Below are 19,332 nucleotides of genomic sequence, written 5' to 3' on the forward strand. Positions count from 1 at the left end.
TCGACGCATCTGCGACCCATTTGATTTGCATGCTGCTGCATGTCGCTCAGATCCAAAGGAACCACTAGATGGCCACATAGTCCATTGAGTGTAACATTGCTTTGCTAAGGCTACTTTGTCTGTTTTGCAGTCTGTCCTTTACTGATGTTTAAAAACATGGTATGTTACTCCCTGTACTCGATAAGGTCATTCCTGTCCCGTTTGGGCTCTCAAATGACGTGATTGTTTGCGAATTTTCATACTGTATTAAGGTAATTGCGCTAATTTACTATACGTGTATTCTAGTCTACAAATACATTCGCGAGTTTATGGTAACGAGTAATTTACCTGACTAGTGCACTTTACACCAGGCTTGTTGCTGAGCGCCCGCCTACGTTCGGACAGCCTTTGTAGTGCGAGTCAATATTCCCGGAAGTGTGCTGTGCGTTTGATTTGAGCTGCTCCCTCCTCACCATTCAGTGGCGCGTACTCCAGTGTAGCAGCAGCATAACGGTAAGGTCCGAGAGTGTTTTATCAACTTTTCAAAAATGTCTACATTTAAGCTAAAACCCTAATTTGTACTTCCATGTTTGGTAGTACAGAGTCGCAAGTTCTGGTTACTCGTGCAACTTGTTACATGCTAACAAGTAACTTCATGTCTATATTAATTCGACTAGTGTAGATTACTCATTTTAATTGTGACGCAGACCAGGAACTGTTGTCACTGATGTTTGCTCTGTGGTTGCTGCCAGTTTAATTATACAGTGATAAGCAATCTCTTTCCATGAAGGTAGGCTATCCTTGTGAATATCCACTAAATTGATCTGTGATTAGATCCTGACGACTAAGCAAGTCATTAAATTAATTTCAAAACACTATTCAAGAGAAACAAGTTGTTGTTGTACTTGTTTGTTCAGACCCAATGAATGGGTATGTATAGGCTAACTTTTCATCTCGTGAAAATTGCTCACGTTCTGTCAGCAATTGACACTTCCTGGAATGCAACTTCATTTTCCGCGGTGATTCATCATTTAACATATTTTTCTTAAACTTGATTGAAGGGAATGAGCGAATCCTGTAAATTAATGCAAATATTTATATACACTCTCTGAACGTGAGTTTGATACAGATGTGTATTTAAAATAGGCCTCGTGAAGTTCGGATTTGACTGACGGATCCAGGAGGACTCACCAACTGACTGGCACACTTCAAATAATGCAACTTTTAAACCCAGTCAGCATATCTGTTTAGGACGTGTTTTTGTGGCATACAAACGTGTGCATCTTTTCTGAAAATTATTAGGCCCAGTAACCCGACACACTGGCGGTGACATGCTTGCAAAACTACGAGGGCTGCTTTTTCCAGAACGTGAAGCCTCCCTTTCCTTCCTGTTTCTGACGAATGGCGCGGTAGAGTTCTAGTTCCTTCTGTTGGAGAGTAGGTCAGGGTGAGTCTTAGTTCTTCACCAAATTTAACCCTTTCCTCTTAGTAATTATCAATTTACAGGTAGTTCACTCACTATAAATCGTTTTACTTACAGTATCTGTAAGGTAAAGCAAACATACTAACATTTAAAAAGCCAGGCTGCTCCAATTGTTGCTCTTATCGACCTACATAAGAACACTATAGCATCTGCTGGATGTTCAGCAGTTCAAAGAGGAATAAAAACAATAACATTACATGTCCAGAGACATGTAATGTTGACTTAGTTGATATACACTTCAAGCCAAATGGCTTCATATTTTCAGCCTTAGGGCTTCACTAGTCTGTTATTTAGTTAATGTGTCATTTTGTATTAATTACCCTGTCTGTTTGTGGGGGGGGTATTGATCCATAGGGATACTTGGGGCATCTGTCCTCTACCACTATCCAATCAATGGTAGCTCACCACAGCAACTACCATTGTTTTCTCATCTGGAATGCTGTTTTTCTACTGACCTTTTTTGTTTTGAGTAGGACTAGGGATTTGAAATCTCTGATGTGATGTTTTTCAGTAAACTCCTTTCAACAATAATTGGTTTCATGTTTTCTATGCTATGTTATTTAATAGGACTTTTTAGAGAATTTTCCAGCCTTTGGATTGATATGTAGTGTTCACTTCTCATTCATCAACCACATACCTTGGACAATACCCACAGCCATGTAGCTAATCCTGTAATGGAGGTTAGAAATTAGCTAGGAGAGAGATGGAAGCTTGCTCACTTTAAGAAGAAGAATATCTGTGCGTCTTTATCAAAAATCAGGTTAAGATTGGTTCCTGGAATCATGTGGAGTAATCACTACACTTAAACCTCCTTGTCTCTACTTCCCTGTCAATCTGCATTAAGGGAGGGGATCTGGCTGGGGAAATTGTAGCAAACCAAAGGAGATTAAATTTGGGGCTGAGCACAGCACCATCTGATGGCCTGCAATATGTAGCACACAGTCTACATAAAGACAACTCGCCCACAATGGAGGTATGGAGATTTAATGACGCCTCCCACACATTCCACCCCCTCCTATAGCCTGTCATGACAAGAACCAGGCCTGATGGTGACCCCTTTTCTCTCAGAGCCAGTTGACTATCTGTCCTCTTTCTGCCTGTCAGTCCCTTCTGTTTTTGCTGTAACTCGCAAGGGACTAGAAACGAGGACACTGGCCAGCATCTCCACACATACAGCAGTGTTAAAGATTAGCTCTTCTCTTCTGCTGTTCCTCCTCATTGTACTGTGGCTTAGACTGAACAACAAACCACACAACCCCCAAATGTCCCCCAGGGGATATCAGCCTTCACATACACCTCATTCAAAAGGAAATGGCTTCAATTCATGCTGGATATGTCCTTATTTAGTCATTGCTGTCATCCACCAAAGGGCAAATGTTACACTGCATACTTTTTGGTTTCTTGTTGTAGATGTTGAGATGTTCCTCAGACCACATGACTAGTGCCATCAAGTTTACCACCCATCATCAGATCATTGCTCTGTCAATGACGCCACATTAAAAAGCCCAACTGAATGGAGCCACCATACAACAGTAGGCTTATTGCTGTCCGTAGTGGATGCTGTTGCCTTGTTGTTACCAAGGGAGGCAGACATAATCTGGGCATGTGTTGCTACTCGCTAAGCCCCCCCACCGTGCAGGGAGAGAGCCCTGACCTTTCAGCTGGCACCTTGGCACTTCTGTTCGCTCTCAGCTTCCTGCTCTGTCTATACAGAGCGATTTCTCAGACCGGCTATTTTTAATGCTCAAACCGTATTTGTTCTAGTTTTCCCCCTTGAGGTAGAATATATTTTTCTCTTTCGTCTGACACTTCCTCAATTTTGACTCCTCTCTGCGCTGTTTAATCATGTCTCACTCTGTGGAAATGAGTGCCTCCTGCATTGCATCATCTCTGCGAGGCACAATCCTCCTTCCTGAAGGCACTGTTCTGCATTTAGCGCTGCATCCTCTGCTTTGTGCAGCAGCCCAGCGTGTCTGACATTACATCAAGCCAGTGTTGCTTACCTGAATACCTGCTAACAAATCAAGACGGCAATGGGGTTTACGTCAGGTGGAGAAAGGCTTACAGGGGAAGTCAAGGGGATCATTTAGAAGCCTTTTGCATTACTATGTGTGTTTAAGTGCAGTCCAACGTGTGGTTAAACACAGTCCTCTTCTCTAACTGGCGGATGTGAGTCATGTTGTTGGCAGAACATGAAGGAAACATACAATCACAGTTGACAAAAGTGCTGCAGAGCACAAGGAAGTCAAGCACTCTGGTGAATGGCACATAAGTCTAGAAGGGCGTCACAAAGCTACATCACAAGGACACATGAAACGGTGCGTCCTGTGGGGAGGAAAGGGAGAAATGCTAAAGTTCACTCTCAGAGCTAGGTCTATGGCAGGGAGGGAGACAGAACAGAGAGGATCAAACTAGCCATAGATGTTTTGTGTGTGACATTAGGAGTCACACACATAAAAAGAGTATCCAGGCTTGCTTGCCAAATCTAAGGTTGGTACAGCACAACGTTCCTGGAGGCGGTTGTGTCAGTGATTAGGTAGGGTTATCAGAGACCTGCCTGGAGCTGGAGTTCAGCCCAATGAATGAGTACATAATCCCTGATTTCTCAATCTCTTCTTCTCTTGTCCTGACTGCCATCCCCCCCGTCTGTGGTTTAAAGCTAATTGTAGCTTTTGGACAATGCCAGCTGTTCTCTATTGCAGGATACACTTGGGCGATCACTTCATTATTATTTTAATTTTTTCATTTTTACCCTGCCTTAGAACTGGGACATGACTGAGACACTAGATTGCAGTAAATGCTTCTATTTTAGCATTTGTAATGTATCTTGTCATCTATTAAAATTCCGTTCAAATTGCTGTCAGCCTTGTGCTGTCCTTTTCCTGTACTTTTCCCTGTGAAATGTCAAAGGTGAAGTCCTATGAGAGTGCACAGTGAATGGGTTAGTTGGACAAAATAAATACAAATAAAAGATGTGACCTTTACTACAGAGGAATGATTTATGAGCTGGACATTTCCTGAGGAACCCTTTGTTTGCCTTTTTTGGGGGGATTAAGATCTGGTTTCTGACACAGAAAGACTAAAGTTACATACATGGGATGCTTTAGTGAATTTCAGAATGTCTGGAATAGAAAAGTCAGAAATAAAACAATTTAATAAACATTCACAGCCAGTCATCCAAAACATAGCCCTATGCAGTCGTTGAATTCTTATAGAATCTTTTACGATTAAACTGAACTAACTTTGAAGGAAAAGAGGGACTTAAGGTTTTGTCTTTGAGTTTCTGTCACTTCCAACTCTGACCTGTGCTGAACTTCTTTATGTTTGTGTCCTGCTTACAGAAAGCCTCCATCAACCACAATGTCTTTAGCTATTTTCATCAACTCGGGAGGCGTGTCTCGTCCTTGTTCAATTTGGTAATGAAGACCCTTGAATCTGTAGAAGACACCAAAGAGGTTTGTCAGTGGAATCGTCTTGATGTGTCACCACTGACACCCCCAAACACTTCCCCTTTGCTATTCCTCAATTGCCTTATTAGCAGTAATCTCTGTCCCAATAATCTTACTGCTCTAATTGTTGCTAAGGAACAGCCCTAATCTTGGTGTCAGCTACTCTAGAAACCAGAGTGCTTGCTATTCCTGGACCTGATCAAATGGGGATAATCCTCCAATTAAAGCTATTGATATTTATTTAGCAGCCAGTGGTAAGAACCAGTGTGAGGGGTTCAATGTTGACACATAAGCCGATCACTACCTGTATTTATACCTCAGTTACACCAAAACATGTCACTTAGCAGTGACGAGTGAACAAGGCCTTATTTCCGTAGTCACCCAGTATTTGTGTAATGTCAGCTGCTGGATAAATGTGTATTGGGACTTATGTTATTGTTGAAACTAGGCCTAATCTATTTCATTGAGCTCAGTGGACCTATAATTGACCCAATCATCCATTTCGTGCTTAGTGAAGATCGCATATGAATCATTATCTTGACGTGGTTGGTCAAGCCAGAAACTGAACGTGCTCCAATAACTTATTCTATGCAAGCCAAACTGTGTTGAGAATGAGATGGCTGCCAACTATTGAACAGTGTTTATAGTCTACTTGTTTGCCTATGGGCATTATGCAGTCATACCAAGCAATGGCCACACTGATAAACGTGTGAGACTGAAGTGGGTCACTGCTCGGATGGTGCCTCACATCCGTTGTAACTTTCTACTAAAATATGTATTTCTTTAAGTTTGTCATGATAATTGTTGCATTGTACTATTAAAAAAAAAAAACTCTAGCCACCCCGACTCCCATCCTAGTACTCTCAACAGTATGATTTTTGTTTTTCACCCTCTTGTTTGTCACTATTTCCTGTCCCCCACCTCACCCCCTCTTTTTATCGATCCACTTATTCTGAAGCACACACCCCCTCCAGCTGTAGCCGCTTGACCCAACAGCAGGCCAATCATGAGGGGCTGTGTTGTGGTGTGCGTTAGCAGCAGAGAAATATAGCACTCCTGAAGTATGTCCCTCTCATTTATCACCACACCAATCGTGGGGGACAACTCGGTATGTAGCGGCAGTCCACCAAGGCTCAGGTCTGGATCTAGGCTAGCACATGAGGAGCGACTGCCAAATGAATAGAGATGACATGAGAAAGATGGCACACTATCCCTGAATCTGGTACCTTCCTCCCCTCCCACCCCTAACAACATGTCCTTCTCACTATTTCTCCAACATCACACACATTTGCACAGCTGAGCTACCAAAACACACTACTGCTAACAGAACAGGAATTTCTGCTTTAATGAGAATGTGGAGAGGCCCTGTTTGGGGAAAAATGGTGCAACGTGCTCCCTGTTCCTGCTTGGCGCAGGTCCATCTGTGTATGTCAGGCGCTATGCAAAACAGAGAGGGGCAGAGGGAGGGAGAGGATTACAGAGCGAGGAGGGGGGTGGAACTGGTTAGTGTGGTGAGAGGTTTGAGAGCCAGACAGGAGCCCTTGTTTGCAGTGGTGTGATTTTAATGTACTATTGCTGGGATTGCGTGTTGAGCTGGGGTTTTATGGTGTGTTATGTCAAGGTAATACCAACATCTGTGTTCAACATCTGGAGTCTTGCTCATGGCACAACATCAATGTTGAACTTGTCTTTTTTTCTCTTTGCAGTTGCGTGTTTGTGTGTAGCCCAATAATAAAATCTTTCACACATTGCTCTTCCCCCGAGGCGTTCTACGTGGCTTTTTAGAGCACAAGCCTGTTTTGTTATGTTTTTCTACTATTGTTATGGGGGCTACGGTTTCTCTTGTTATATTGGAAAGTGTGAGCTACTACGGTCCTTGAACAAGTGTGTTTCAAACTCGACTGCTGCATGAGCATGACAGTGTGTGATATATAGCATAGCCTAGGCTTCCTGTCTCGTTGTTGGTTGGTGGTTTCCTGTGAACTGACTGACATCCACAAACATACTGGCATTGTTCTGTGTTGTGTCAGTGGAGGTCTGCCAGGGCACTTTGTCAAAGTAGTATTCTTGCTCTTGCCATTTTCTGTTTTACAATTTGTCAGAGATACTCAATGTTGCTCAGTTAATTGATTGTATTACACTAATACACTTGTGTATTACGGTGTAATTACACAGTGCAACAGCACAGGCCAAGTTGATTCGCTTTTTCCCAAGTTGATTTGCTTTGTTGCAATGTAATTGGGGCCAGCTGGTGTCAGTTCCCCAGTAACAAATTGAGTCAATGGATTCAGTTGGAATTCCACTTAACAAAGTACAGTAAGCTGATACAAGCACCAGAAGTAGCCTTGACCTGCCCTGTCAGTGCAGAGTTTTAACATTTTTACCCAGAGAAGGAATAGGCCTGTCATTTATTGCTGTGGGGGGAAAAAACTATTGGTCTGTGGTAAAGTGAACCTTTTAAAGTATTAGATGCAGTACTGCAGTAAATCACTAATGCATCAGTAGAAAATGCAGCATGGCATTGGCGCCATCACGCTGAACTGCTACCACTGAAGACTACGCTGCTGACTGTCTGTGGTGTGTACACGGATACAGAGAGGCGCTCTGTGCCAATCACTCACAATACCACGAAGAAACAAGGAGGCCTGTCTTCATGAAGGGAGACAGAAAGTACAGAGCAGCAGTGTTATGAAATCATCTCGGTGTAGCAGAGGTATTACACTAGCTAGACATATACATTTAGACATGCAGGCTAGACGTAGGCCTCTATTTTACTACAGTACTTAATCGGCAGGTAGCCTAGTGCAGTGGTTCCCAAACTGTGGGGCAAGGGGTGTCAGCCCCCCACCCCCAACCCAAAAATAGAAAAACTCTGTCCGGCTTTTTAAAAAGCTGTAATAGTAGAATGCACAAGAGTTGAGTAGTGTGTCATCAGTTTTCCTCAGTCATTATATACATTGGAGAGCTATTTATAACTTGTCAGAAATGTCCAAAGATCAACTGGGCACATGTCGGCTAAAGATTTTTTATCTAGGTTTTTTGACACATAGATAACACATGAATAAACATTAGACATGGCAAAATGTATAGAATTGCAAGAACATTAGCTTTACAACTGCAACAACATTTCTGTACCCCATGACAAAATGTGTAGAAGTGCAGGAAATGAGCTTTAAACCTGCAACAATGTTACCTTCGCCAACTACAGGGGTGTGAACAGTTTGTGTCATGAATAGTGCTTGTACCCATAGAAGTAGGGGTGGTGCAGGATGTTCCCCCATGTACCGTAACTAGAGGGGTGTGAACAGTTTGTGTCATGAATAGTGCTTGTACCCATAGAAGTAGGGGTGGTGCAGGATGTTCCCCCATGTACCGTAACTAGAGGGGTGTGAACAGTTTGTGTCATGAATAGTGCTTGTACCCATAGAAGTAGGGGTGGTGCAGGATGTTCCCCCATATACCGTAACTAGAGGGGTGTGAACAGTTTGTGTCATGAATAGTGCTTGTACCCATAGAAGTAGGGGTGGTGCAGGATGTTCCCCCATATACCGTAACTAGAGGGGTGTGAACAGTTTGTGTCATGAATAGTGCTTGTACCCATAGAAGTAGGGGTGGTGCAGGATGTTCCCCCATGTACCGTAACTAGAGGGGTGTGAACAGTTTGTGTCATGAATAGTGCTTGTACCCATAGAAGTAGGGGTGGTGCAGGATGTTCCCCCATATACCGTAACTAGAGGGGTGTGAACAGTTTGTGTCATGAATAGTGCTTGTTCCCATAGAAATAGGGGTGGTGCAGGATGTTCCCCATGTACCGTAACTAGAGGGGTGTGAACAGTTTGTGTCATGAATAGTGCTTGTTCCCATAGAAATAGGGGTGGTGCAGGATGTTCCCCATATACCGTAACTAGAGGGGTGTGAACAGTTTGTATCATGAATAGTGCTTGTTCCCATAGAAATAGGGGTGGTGCAGGATGTTCCCCATGTACCGTAACTAGAGGGGTGTGAACAGTTTGTGTCATGAATAGTGCTTGTTCCCATAGAAGTAGGGGTGGTGCAGGATGTTCCCCATATACCGTAACTAGAGGGGTGTGAACAGTTTGTGTCATGAATAGTGCTTGTTCCCATAGAAGTAGGGGTGGTGCAGGATGTTCCCCATATACCGTAACTAGAGGGGTGTGAACAGTTTGTGTCATGAATAGTGCTTGTACCCATAGAAGTAGGGGTGGTGCAGGATGTTCCCCATGTACCGTAACTAGAGGGGTGTGAACAGTTTGTGTCATGAATAGTGCTTGTACCCATAGAAGTAGGGGTGGTGCAGGATGTTCCCCATGTACCGTAACTAGAGGGGTGTGAACAGTCTGTGTCATGAATAGTGCTTGTACCCATAGAAGTAGGGGTGGTGCAGGATGTTCCCCATATACCGTAACTAGAGGGGTGTGAACAGTTTGTGTCATGAATAGTGCTTGTACCCATAGAAGTAGGGGTGGTGCAGGATGTTCCCCCATATACCGTAACTAGAGGGGTGTGAACAGTTTGTGTCATGAATAGTGCTTGTACCCATAGAAGTAGGGGTGGTGCAGGATGTTCCCCCATATACCGTAACTAGAGGGGTGTGAACAGTTTGTGTCATGAATAGTGCTTGTACCCATAGAAGTAGGGGTGGTGCAGGATGTTCCCCATGTACCGTAACTAGAGGGGTGTGAACAGTTTGTGTCATGAATAGTGCTTGTTCCCATAGAAGTAGGGGTGGTGTAGGATGTTCCCCCATATACCGAACTAGAGGGTGTGAACAGTTTGTGTCATGAATAGTGCTTGTACCCATAGAAGTAGGGGTGGTGCAGGATGTTCCCCATGTACCGTAACTAGAGGGGTGTGAACAGTTTGTGTCATGAATAGTGCTTGTTCCCATAGAAGTAGGGGTGGTGCAGGATGTTCCCCATATACCGTAACTAGAGGGGTGTGAACAGTTTGTGTCATGAATAGTGCTTGTACCCATAGAAGTAGGGGTGGTGCAGGATGTTCCCCATGTACCGTAACTAGAGGGGTGTGAACAGTTTGTGTCATGAATAGTGCTTGTACCCATAGAAGTAGGGGTGGTGCAGGATGTTCCCCATATACCGTAACTAGAGGGGTGTGAACAGTTTGTGTCATGAATAGTGCTTGTTCCCATAGAAGTAGGGGTGGTGCAGGATGTTCCCCATGTACCGTAACTAGAGGGGTGTGAACAATTTGTGTCATGAATAGTGCTTGTTCCCATAGAAGTAGGGGTGGTGCAGGATGTTCCCCATATACCGTAACTAGAGGGGTGTGAACAGTTTGTGTCATGAATAGTGCTTGTACCCATAGAAGTAGGGGTGGTGCAGGATGTTCCCCATATACCGTAACTAGAGGGGTGTGAACAGTTTGTGTCATGAATAGTGCTTGTTCCCATAGAAGTAGGGGTGGTGCCCCCATAGAAGTGTGAACAGTTTGTGTCATGAATAGTGCTTGTACCCATAGAAGTAGGGGTGGTGCAGGATGTTCCCCATGTACCGTAACTAGAGGGGTGTGAACAGTTTGTGTCATGAATAGTGCTTGTTCCCATAGAAGTAGGGGTGGTGCAGGATGTTCCCCATATACCGTAACTAGAGGGGTGTGAACAGTTTGTGTCATGAATAGTGCTTGTACCCATAGAAATAGGGGTGGTGCAGGATGTTCCCCATGTACCGTAACTAGAGGGGTGTGAACAGTTTGTGTCATGAATAGTGCTTGTACCCATAGAAGTAGGGGTGGTGTAGGATGTTCCCCATGTACCGTAACTAGAGGGGTGTGAACAGTTTGTGTCATGAATAGTGCTTGTACCCATAGAAGTAGGGGTGGTGCAGGATGTTCCCCATGTACCGTAACTAGAGGGGTGTGAACAGTTTGTGTCATGAATAGTGCTTGTACCCATAGAAGTAGGGGTGGTGCAGGATGTTCCCCATGTACCGTAACTAGAGGGGTGTGAACAGTTTGTGTCATGAATAGTGCTTGTTCCCATAGAAATAGGGGTGGTGCGGGATGTTCCCCCATGTACCGTAACTAGAGGGGTGTGAACAGTTTGTGTCATGAATAGTGCTTGTACCCATAGAAGTAGGGGTGGTGCGGGATGTTCCCCCATGTACCGTAACTAGAGGGGTGTGAACAGTTTGTGTCATGAATAGTGCTTGTTCCCATAGAAATAGGGGTGATGTTCCCCAATGTTGGAAGGGGGCCTGAGTAAAAAAGTGAACCCCTGGCCTAGTGGTTAAGAGTTTTGGGCCAGTAACCAAAAGGTCGCTGGCAAGGTGGACAAATCTGCCATTCTGCCCTTGAGCAAGGCAGTTAACCCCCAACAACAACTGCTCCTGGACGCCGATGACAGAGATGTTGATTAAGGCATCCCTCCCGCAACTCTCTGACTCTGAGGGGTTGGCTTAAATGCAGAAGACACATTTCAGTTGAATGCATTCTGTTTTGCAAGTGACTAGGTATCCCATTTCCCTTCCCTATCTGGGGGGGAAAGGTTGATTTCAACACTCACAGCTCTCTCCTCACGACACCCACCTCTCTGGCAAGAGGACCCTCCCTCTAATATCATTGTCCTGATTCCTGCGTAGCATCCCTCTCCCCAGACCCTAATTGATGTTGACTGGTAATGCAGTGCAGCTGGGTGCTGCTCCCCACATTAGCATGTTATCTGCTTGTTCCACAGAAGCTTGACTGTAGCCCACTACAGCGTGGTAGAGGAGGGAGGGAGAGGGTTTGAGTTGAGATGAAGCTCTGCTTTTCGACCAACCAGCCCACCGTGGTCCCCCCCGGCGTGTACAGCGCTGGCCCCTCTCTGGTCTGACCTCCATGCTGGGACTGTGTCCAATGTAGTCCAAGCCAGGACTTGTGTATCAGGCCCAGAGATCTTTATCGCAATAGAAGGCTCTGGTTAGGCTCAGTCACACGCCCTGGCTCTGTGTGTGTGATTGGTTATTGTTTCAGAGCAGCAATGAGGCTGCTGAGGTCAAAATACAATGATAGAAGTGAGAGAGAATGAGAGAAGGATGTAAATCCATAATCATCTACCAGGACACCCTATTAACCTGGTGCCTGCCTCACAATGCATGGAAATCAGATTTATTTAAAGGATCCTAATGAGCATCTGGGAAATGGCGTGTTGACTGCTACCACAGAGTTTCTAAACCCAGAGGCCCAATATTGCAAGACTTCCGGAAACCCATGCGAAGCAGACTGGAGGCCAGACCAGGGTTTGAGAGTCAATGAGAGAAGTGCAAAATGATTCCTTAGTTTTTCATTTTCGAGAAAAATGTTATTAATCAACAAAGTGACGTTTTAATTTTTGTCAAAGACAACTTTATATCGAAGGAGTGCCTTTGATTTGATGGCCTGCATATCCGCAGTTCGGCGCGAGACGACTCCTAGACCTGATGATGTATTTCTGCACATGAGCTTAGCTAGCCAATGTCGCCATGATATCACCTCAAGCGTGATCTGGGATTTTTATTGGTTCATACTAAAATATCTCTGCTGCTACCATCATTCAAACTCTGGCCCTGCTTGAATAGTTTGGAAATACAACATCCTTACCTCCTCCCTCCCTTGTAAAAGTAACTAATCTCACATGATTCATTAGTTGGTAGCATATGAGGTCTCTACTACTCATCTTTTACCAATTCAGTCATTTCAGACCAGTGGTTTACCTGAAGATGAGGTACTGTAGGGAGGACACATTTTTCACCCTGACAAGGTATTCAGGGAGTACGCTCAGGTGTGCTGTTTTTAATCCTGTCCACCTGCGATGTAACTAAATAAAGGCTTTTAAATGTTTCGGTAAGTGCGTTGGGGGGGTTTAAGTGTTTTGTGCTCACTACGCAACAACAGTGTTTTACAGTGTTTTGCCTTGCAGTTTGTTGATCTATTTTCAACGTATTGGACCAAACCTCCTGACCTGTGTCTCTCTCGCTCTCAGTAGACTATGGCAGAGCAGGATCCCACCCCGGAGCAGCTGGCGGCCATCGCAGCGGCCAACGAGGAAGCGGAGGGCGGGGTTAACTACAAGCCCCCCGCTCAGAAGAGTCTGCAGGAGATCCAGGAGCTGGACAAGGATGACGAGAGCCTGCGCAAGTACAAGGAGGCCCTGCTGGGGAACGCCGCCGCGGCTGCAGGTTTGTGTTGCTGCTCCAATTACACACACACACACACACACACACACACACAGACACACACAGACACTCATGCACACACACCAGCCCTGCAGACTGTTTCTCTCTCCCTCTCGACCTGACAAACAAACCCAGATCCTCACACATCTTGTGCCACCATCTTTGTTTATTTTCTTATAATTTCCTCCTACAAGTCCTTCAGCAGGCTCTGCAGACGAATGAGTTTGCAAATACCATCATGCAATTTGGACACACCTGCAACAGTCTGTGAACTAGATACAGGCTGGCAAGATACAGGCTGCTGACTGGAAAGGAGGCCAAGCCGCCTGGGCTTTAGTTAGAGCTGCGGTATAAAAGACTGCGATGAACAACTGATCGCTGGTAGAAATATTTTCACATTGTTTTATGTCTGATTCTCATTTCCATCTTCCAAATGTCATTATTCACAGTTGAACTGTTCTTCATGAACTGCTGTAGTTCTCTGCTTCAGCCTATTGATTTAACCCCCTTGAGTTGATTGACGCACCGATGCATCAATCTAAGTTGCATAACAAAACAAATCCCCATCAAAATCAGTCAATTTAAGCCAGAGAAGTTTTTTGCATTTGGATGCATCTCAATCCACCACATCCTCCGATGTCGTACTTCCGCATCTGAACGTTGGCACAGCTTGAACGGTGTTTGTCAGACCATGAGACATCCGGAAAATTGGTCTTCTCACGTTAAATGTCTGTAACGTCGGAACGGTTTGATCTAGAAACTATTATGACCACTCTATTTTTTAACTAGGCAAGTCAGTTAAGAACAAATTCTTATTTATAATGACAGCCTACCCCAGCCAAACCCTAACCCAGACGACGCTGGGCCAATTGTGCACCGCCCTATGGGACTCCCAATCACGGCTGGTTGTGATACAGCCTGGAATCGAACCAAGGTCTGGAATGACGCTTCTCGCACTGAGATGCAGTGCCTTAGACCGCTGCGCCACTCGGGAGACATTGAAAGGGGAGATTCTCCATTTTGTGTCACAAGTGTCACCTGTTTTAAAAACAAATATGAAGTATGAAGGTAGTTTTGTGCCAACCCAAAAAAAGTGGTTAAATATATAAAAATATATATATATATATATATATATATATATATTTCCAGAGATTAAAAAGAAATAATCTCCTAGATCTAGAACTGACACTTTAACCTTATTTCGTATGATTTTGTTTTTGACTGACCTTTTTTCCATTCATGAATGTGTTATTCAATGCGTTTCTATGGGCTTTAGTGTTAAAGGCCAAAATCAATATTTTATTTTTTTTAAATTATACCTAAAGGGGTCCTAAAATTCTAAATCAAATAGCTAAATGATCCATAGTATGAGCATCTTAACCCCCCAATGTCTTAGACTCTAAAGAATTAAACACGCACTGCTTATAATAGTCCATGTTTTTTGTGTTTACCATGAACTATTTTTTACATTTTGTACTTTGCTTAGATTTTTTCCCTTTCTCCCAGTAGACCCCAATGCTCCCAATGTCCAGGTGACACGCTTGACCCTGATGTGTGAGACGGCGCCGCTGCCCCTGACCCTTGACCTACAGGGTGAGTAGAGCAGCACAGTGGTTGTAATGATATTTAGAGGGCGTGTTTCTGAATACGCCGAGGTGCACTTTTTGAGAAAAGGCTCCATATTGAAAGACTTCTAATGTGTTTTAGTGTGAAAAGAAGCCTTTGTAGTGAGCACATGTAATATTTTCCATATGAATGTGTGAGGGTGGAACTTAAGCTTACCATTGGGAGGGACAAAAGACATTGCCTCATAGTAGCCGCAACACCTGGTTTACAAACATACGTTTTCCAGTAGACATATCAGATGAATTCCATGGGCCATTCCTAATGGATTGGTTTTATTATTTGAGTTAATGAGGATTTCTTCTGCTGGTTTGAGACTCTTCTGCCCTCATATGGCCTGTAGAGCCACCTACAGGGAAGAAACCAGGGCCATAGAGCAGAACTCACATACAGGGAAGCGCCATCTAGTGGACACTATAATAGCAGGCTACAACCCTGTTGGAACACTACCTGTGTGCTCGCATTTTTAAAGATGCTGAATCACTGATCTGACACCTTTCACCCATCCAGTCTAACGCGATTACTTCCAGGGGAGAACCTTGTACATTGCATATATTAGAACACACTCTGCATTCACTCTGCCTGAGGGTCTCTGACATTCTCTTTCTGTGGTCTGGCCGCCTCTTTCTCTCTGCTCGACTGCCTCAGGAGACCTGGAGTCCTTCAAGAAACAGTCCTTTGTCCTGAAGGAAGGCGTGGAGTACAAGATAAAGATCAGCTTCAAGGTGAATGAGTCTGGCCTTTTTCAGCGACATATTGTGTCTGTTTATCCAATCGAACTAACATGACCAGTGTCAGCTTGGCCACTATCAAGCTATTTTGGACATTGAAATTCAATTGTAAGCTGAATACACCCCATGTCCCATCATGAAAGGGCTGCTGCCTTATCCGAAGGGTGGATGTGGAAAGAGGATGTGACCTCATCACTGATTGTCTCTGTCTGCAGGTCAACAAGGAGATTGTGTCGGGACTGAAGTATGCCCAGCAGACCTACAGGAAAGGAGTCAAGGGTAAGTTCTGCTGTTTCATTTTCTTGCTCTGTCTACTGTGAGGATTTGAGAATGCCGGATAAGGTTAAGCAATATAGTGTACCTTCCATCTAGAGGACAACATGGGGATATGACCATATTGTTTATACTTATCCAATTGTCTCAGATATCCACAACAAGTGCATTGGAAACCGGGGTTAGGGATGTATCTGGGATTGGATGTTGGGAGTGGCTTGGTCAACTCAGGTGACTGTATTCGCCTGTGCACACAGAAATTAGGTAAAGTTAGTAGATGAGGTATTTACATTGGCATTCTTAGACGGCCATTAAATGACTTGTTAATAGTTCCGGAGTGGCGCAGAGAGGTGGCCTGTATTTGTCAAGAGGCAACTTTGGAAAATAAATCTAAGCCCCTCTCTTTCCTCTCTCTCTGTGTAGTTGACAAGTCAGACTACATGGTGGGGAGCTACGGGCCGCGGCCGGCAGAGTATGAGTTCCTGACTCCTCTGGAGGAGGCTCCTAAAGGCATGCTGGCCCGCGGCACCTACAACATCAAGTCCAAGTTCACTGATGACGATAAGCACGACCACCTCTCCTGGGAGTGGAACCTTAACATCAAGAAAGAGTGGAAAGACTGAGTCCCCGTCAACTTAATTTCCCCCCATCTTCTTATTCCCATTCCATTATTTTGCATTCATAATTATGTGATAAGTAATTAAGGCAAATTGCTCTCTCGTCCACCCCCAATCCCTGCAGTAGTTTCATTCCAATCACGTTGTCATGCCATTCACCCCCCCACACACACACACACACTCCTTGTGATGCTGAGTATTGAATATGTGGAGAAAGCAAATCATGTGCACAATCATGAATTTGTTTTGGTTAGTTTGTATAGAACCCTTTTTTTAATGAAGAAAATGAAAAATTGATTTGTTAATGCTCTTGATATGGATGTCAATCAACTGTGTGAATTCCATCCTTTCCCCTTCATGCTGATTGTTTTGTACAACCATGATCTGCCTTGTAAAGTTGTTGCTGTGTGTTAAAGGCTGTGGTCCACACTCTGTACTCTTTGTTGGGGACGTTGCCCTCTGTCAGTGGAAAGCCTTTGAGTAGATTATATGTACCAGAGTCCACACAATTAGTTTATTCTGGAACTAGTGTGAATTCCTAAGCGTTAAGAGGTGGCATGAACAGCACTTACCGGCAGTCCACCAGAGGAACTGTGACCACCTGCTGAAGGTGCAAGTGTGCCTCTTCCTGTTCAGGGTTTTCACCTCCCTACCTAGTTCATTCAGCAGCCATGTGGCCTTAAAGAGGATTCCTGTAGAACTAACGATGAAGGAAATGATCACAAAGAGCCATTTGCCTTCAGAACAGAACTGTCAGATTGTTACGAGAGCCTCCTATAGGGTTTGAGTAAAAGAGTTTTAGGCTGAGTGCAGGTGCGAACAGACAACCATTGAGATTCTTGTACCTTCTTTCCAGATTAGCCAGTAGAAGTAGACCATGAAAGAGAACAGCAGACATCTCTGCTCCCTTCCCTCCTCACCGCATCAGGTGGTCTCAATGTGGACCACCTTTAGTGCTGTTTGCTGATGTGAATGTGTTTACGTTGATATAAAGAACCTGGTTTTGTTGACAACTAAGAAATGAGCTCCTTGTCAAATGCCCTCGAAGCAGACCTTGAGGCCTTCTTCCAGTCACTAACTCCATTACAGTAGCGTCTCATATGGGGCCTTGCTGGTGGCCCTTGTGAGCAGAGAGGAATGTCACACAATAAGGGTTGTTAATCCACTCACCTCGAGTATGAATCAACTCCAGGATTACCAAAACTGGCTGTGCGTCCTAGCCTTTACAACCACCAGCTGCTCTCTGTTAAGGTCAGACATTCAGAATGGGAACTCAACATCAAATAGTTTTGAACTTTGGGCCTGATGTTTTAGTTCAGGTATAAGTTGTGCACAGACCCAGAGTTAAGTAGAACGAGAACAGCCAAGACCTCTTAATACAAAACCGTGTTATATTTTTCTACACTCCATTAATCAATGTCATAACTTGTGATGTAGGGCTCGGGCTTTGTTTGGTTTCAATGGTTCAGTATGCGTCACTGGATCATTGTTTCAGTATGGTTTTGATTCTGTGTACCACCTGGAGAACACTGTTCACCTGTCACATTAAAAAGTCTTCAGACTGGAGCTCACGGTGTCTTTTTAATCAAAGTCATGTTACTCTTTACACTGTTCTGTTATTGATTCAGCTCTACAGTACAACGTTCTGTAAACCATCTTCACCCGTCTACCATCCAGTCTCCATCTAGAACACACCAGCATAGAAGACCAAATCACATGAAGTTTGTACACAAAGAGCAGAACAAGGAAAATATTCAAATGAAAAGCCAAAGTACTGATAAGAGGGCAGCTAAAGCCCCTTGTGTACTTGAAATAAGCAGTCCAGGAAACAAGGAGTCATGGAGATGTACCCATGGTCTGAGTCGGTGCTAAGCACATAGTTACAGTAGCTTAGTCAAGTGTGGTTGAGAGTTCCATTTCTACACAGTACAGCATCAGCAGGTCCTCAGTTCTCCAGCTTGGACAACCTAACTCCATTTTGGCAACATTATCATATCCATCTTGAGAATCCTTTTACAAAAGGTAAATTCACCAATACACTGAGTTTTACAGTTTACATACAGTATTTATTTTAGAACAAGTTACTACCATGGACTCCCTCAATTGAAGTCTACTGGCTTCACCTACTGATTTCAAAACCAATGTATATGTTGGATAGATGCATACATGAAGCCTAAGATGTTAAGGCAACAGTGTTATTCATTGAGAACGTCAGGATTCTTTTTGAAAACACCTTTTATGAATAGCTCTGCACATGTTATTCATTGTCAGTCATCAAAAACATTAAATAGCAATTATTTATACATTTTAAATAGAACTAGTGCAGTCTCAGTATACACACGCTCAGTCATTTAAACATTGTACTGGATTGTCTTGACCAAAGACGGGTCTAAACAGATTTTTAGTGCAGAACTAGGTTGTCATAAATTATCTTAAATAAGGTCAAGAATCAAGGCATTTCATCTACCCAGATGATGAATGTCGTCAGAGGTACAATTCATTGTACATCTGGGTGAAACGTGGCTGTATCCAGAAAGATAAAACAGCCGAGGTGATTATCCACAGTAGATGGTATCATTTCCCCAGTGCAGAAGTACAGGTAACCGGTCATCAAGTGACCCCTTTCAACAAACACGGTCAAACAAAGAGAAACTCATTCAGAAAGAAAATCTGTGGCTTTTGTACCCATTGTTTTCAGTGCATGTTCAGTAGTATCAAGAGAGGTCATGTTCAGTGGTATCAGGAGAGGTCATGTTCACTAGTATCATGAGAGGTCATGTTCACTAGTATAAGGAGAGGTCATGTTCACTAGTATCAGGAGAGGTCATGTTCACTAGTATCAGGAGAGGTCATGTTCACTAGTATCAGGAGAGGTCATGTTCACTAGTATCAGGAGAGGTCATGTTCACTAGTATCAGGAGAGGTCATGTTCACTAGTATCAGGAGAGGTCATGTTCACTAGTATCAGGAGAGGTCATGTTCACTAGTATCAGGAGAGGTCATGTT

At 43.9% G+C, this 19,332-nt stretch overlaps 1 protein-coding gene across 5 annotated transcripts; it reads left to right on the forward strand.

The window, feature by feature from the left end:
• Positions 1-335: 335 nt before the first annotated feature.
• On the forward strand, positions 336-17,892 carry LOC118364667 (rho GDP-dissociation inhibitor 1-like). 5 transcript variants are annotated; one of them, XM_052491314.1, is made up of 6 exons: positions 336-492; positions 12,890-13,085; positions 14,589-14,675; positions 15,354-15,430; positions 15,652-15,715; positions 16,133-17,892. In XM_052491314.1, exons 2-6 carry the CDS (start codon positions 12,896-12,898, stop codon positions 16,330-16,332), a joined length of 618 nt encoding a protein of 205 aa, XP_052347274.1. In that variant the 5' UTR covers positions 336-492; positions 12,890-12,895; the 3' UTR covers positions 16,333-17,892. The 5 variants fall into 5 exon arrangements, with proteins under 5 accessions (XP_052347274.1, XP_052347277.1, XP_052347275.1 ...); XM_052491317.1 differs by having other exon boundaries at positions 337-492; positions 14,592-14,675; XM_052491315.1 differs by having other exon boundaries at positions 340-492; positions 12,893-13,085.
• The last annotated feature ends 1,440 nt before the right edge of the window (positions 17,893-19,332 follow it).

The sequence above is a fragment of the Oncorhynchus keta genome, chromosome 32 (genome assembly GCF_023373465.1).
Source record: "Oncorhynchus keta strain PuntledgeMale-10-30-2019 chromosome 32, Oket_V2, whole genome shotgun sequence".
Classification (NCBI taxonomy): domain Eukaryota; kingdom Metazoa; phylum Chordata; class Actinopteri; order Salmoniformes; family Salmonidae; genus Oncorhynchus; species Oncorhynchus keta.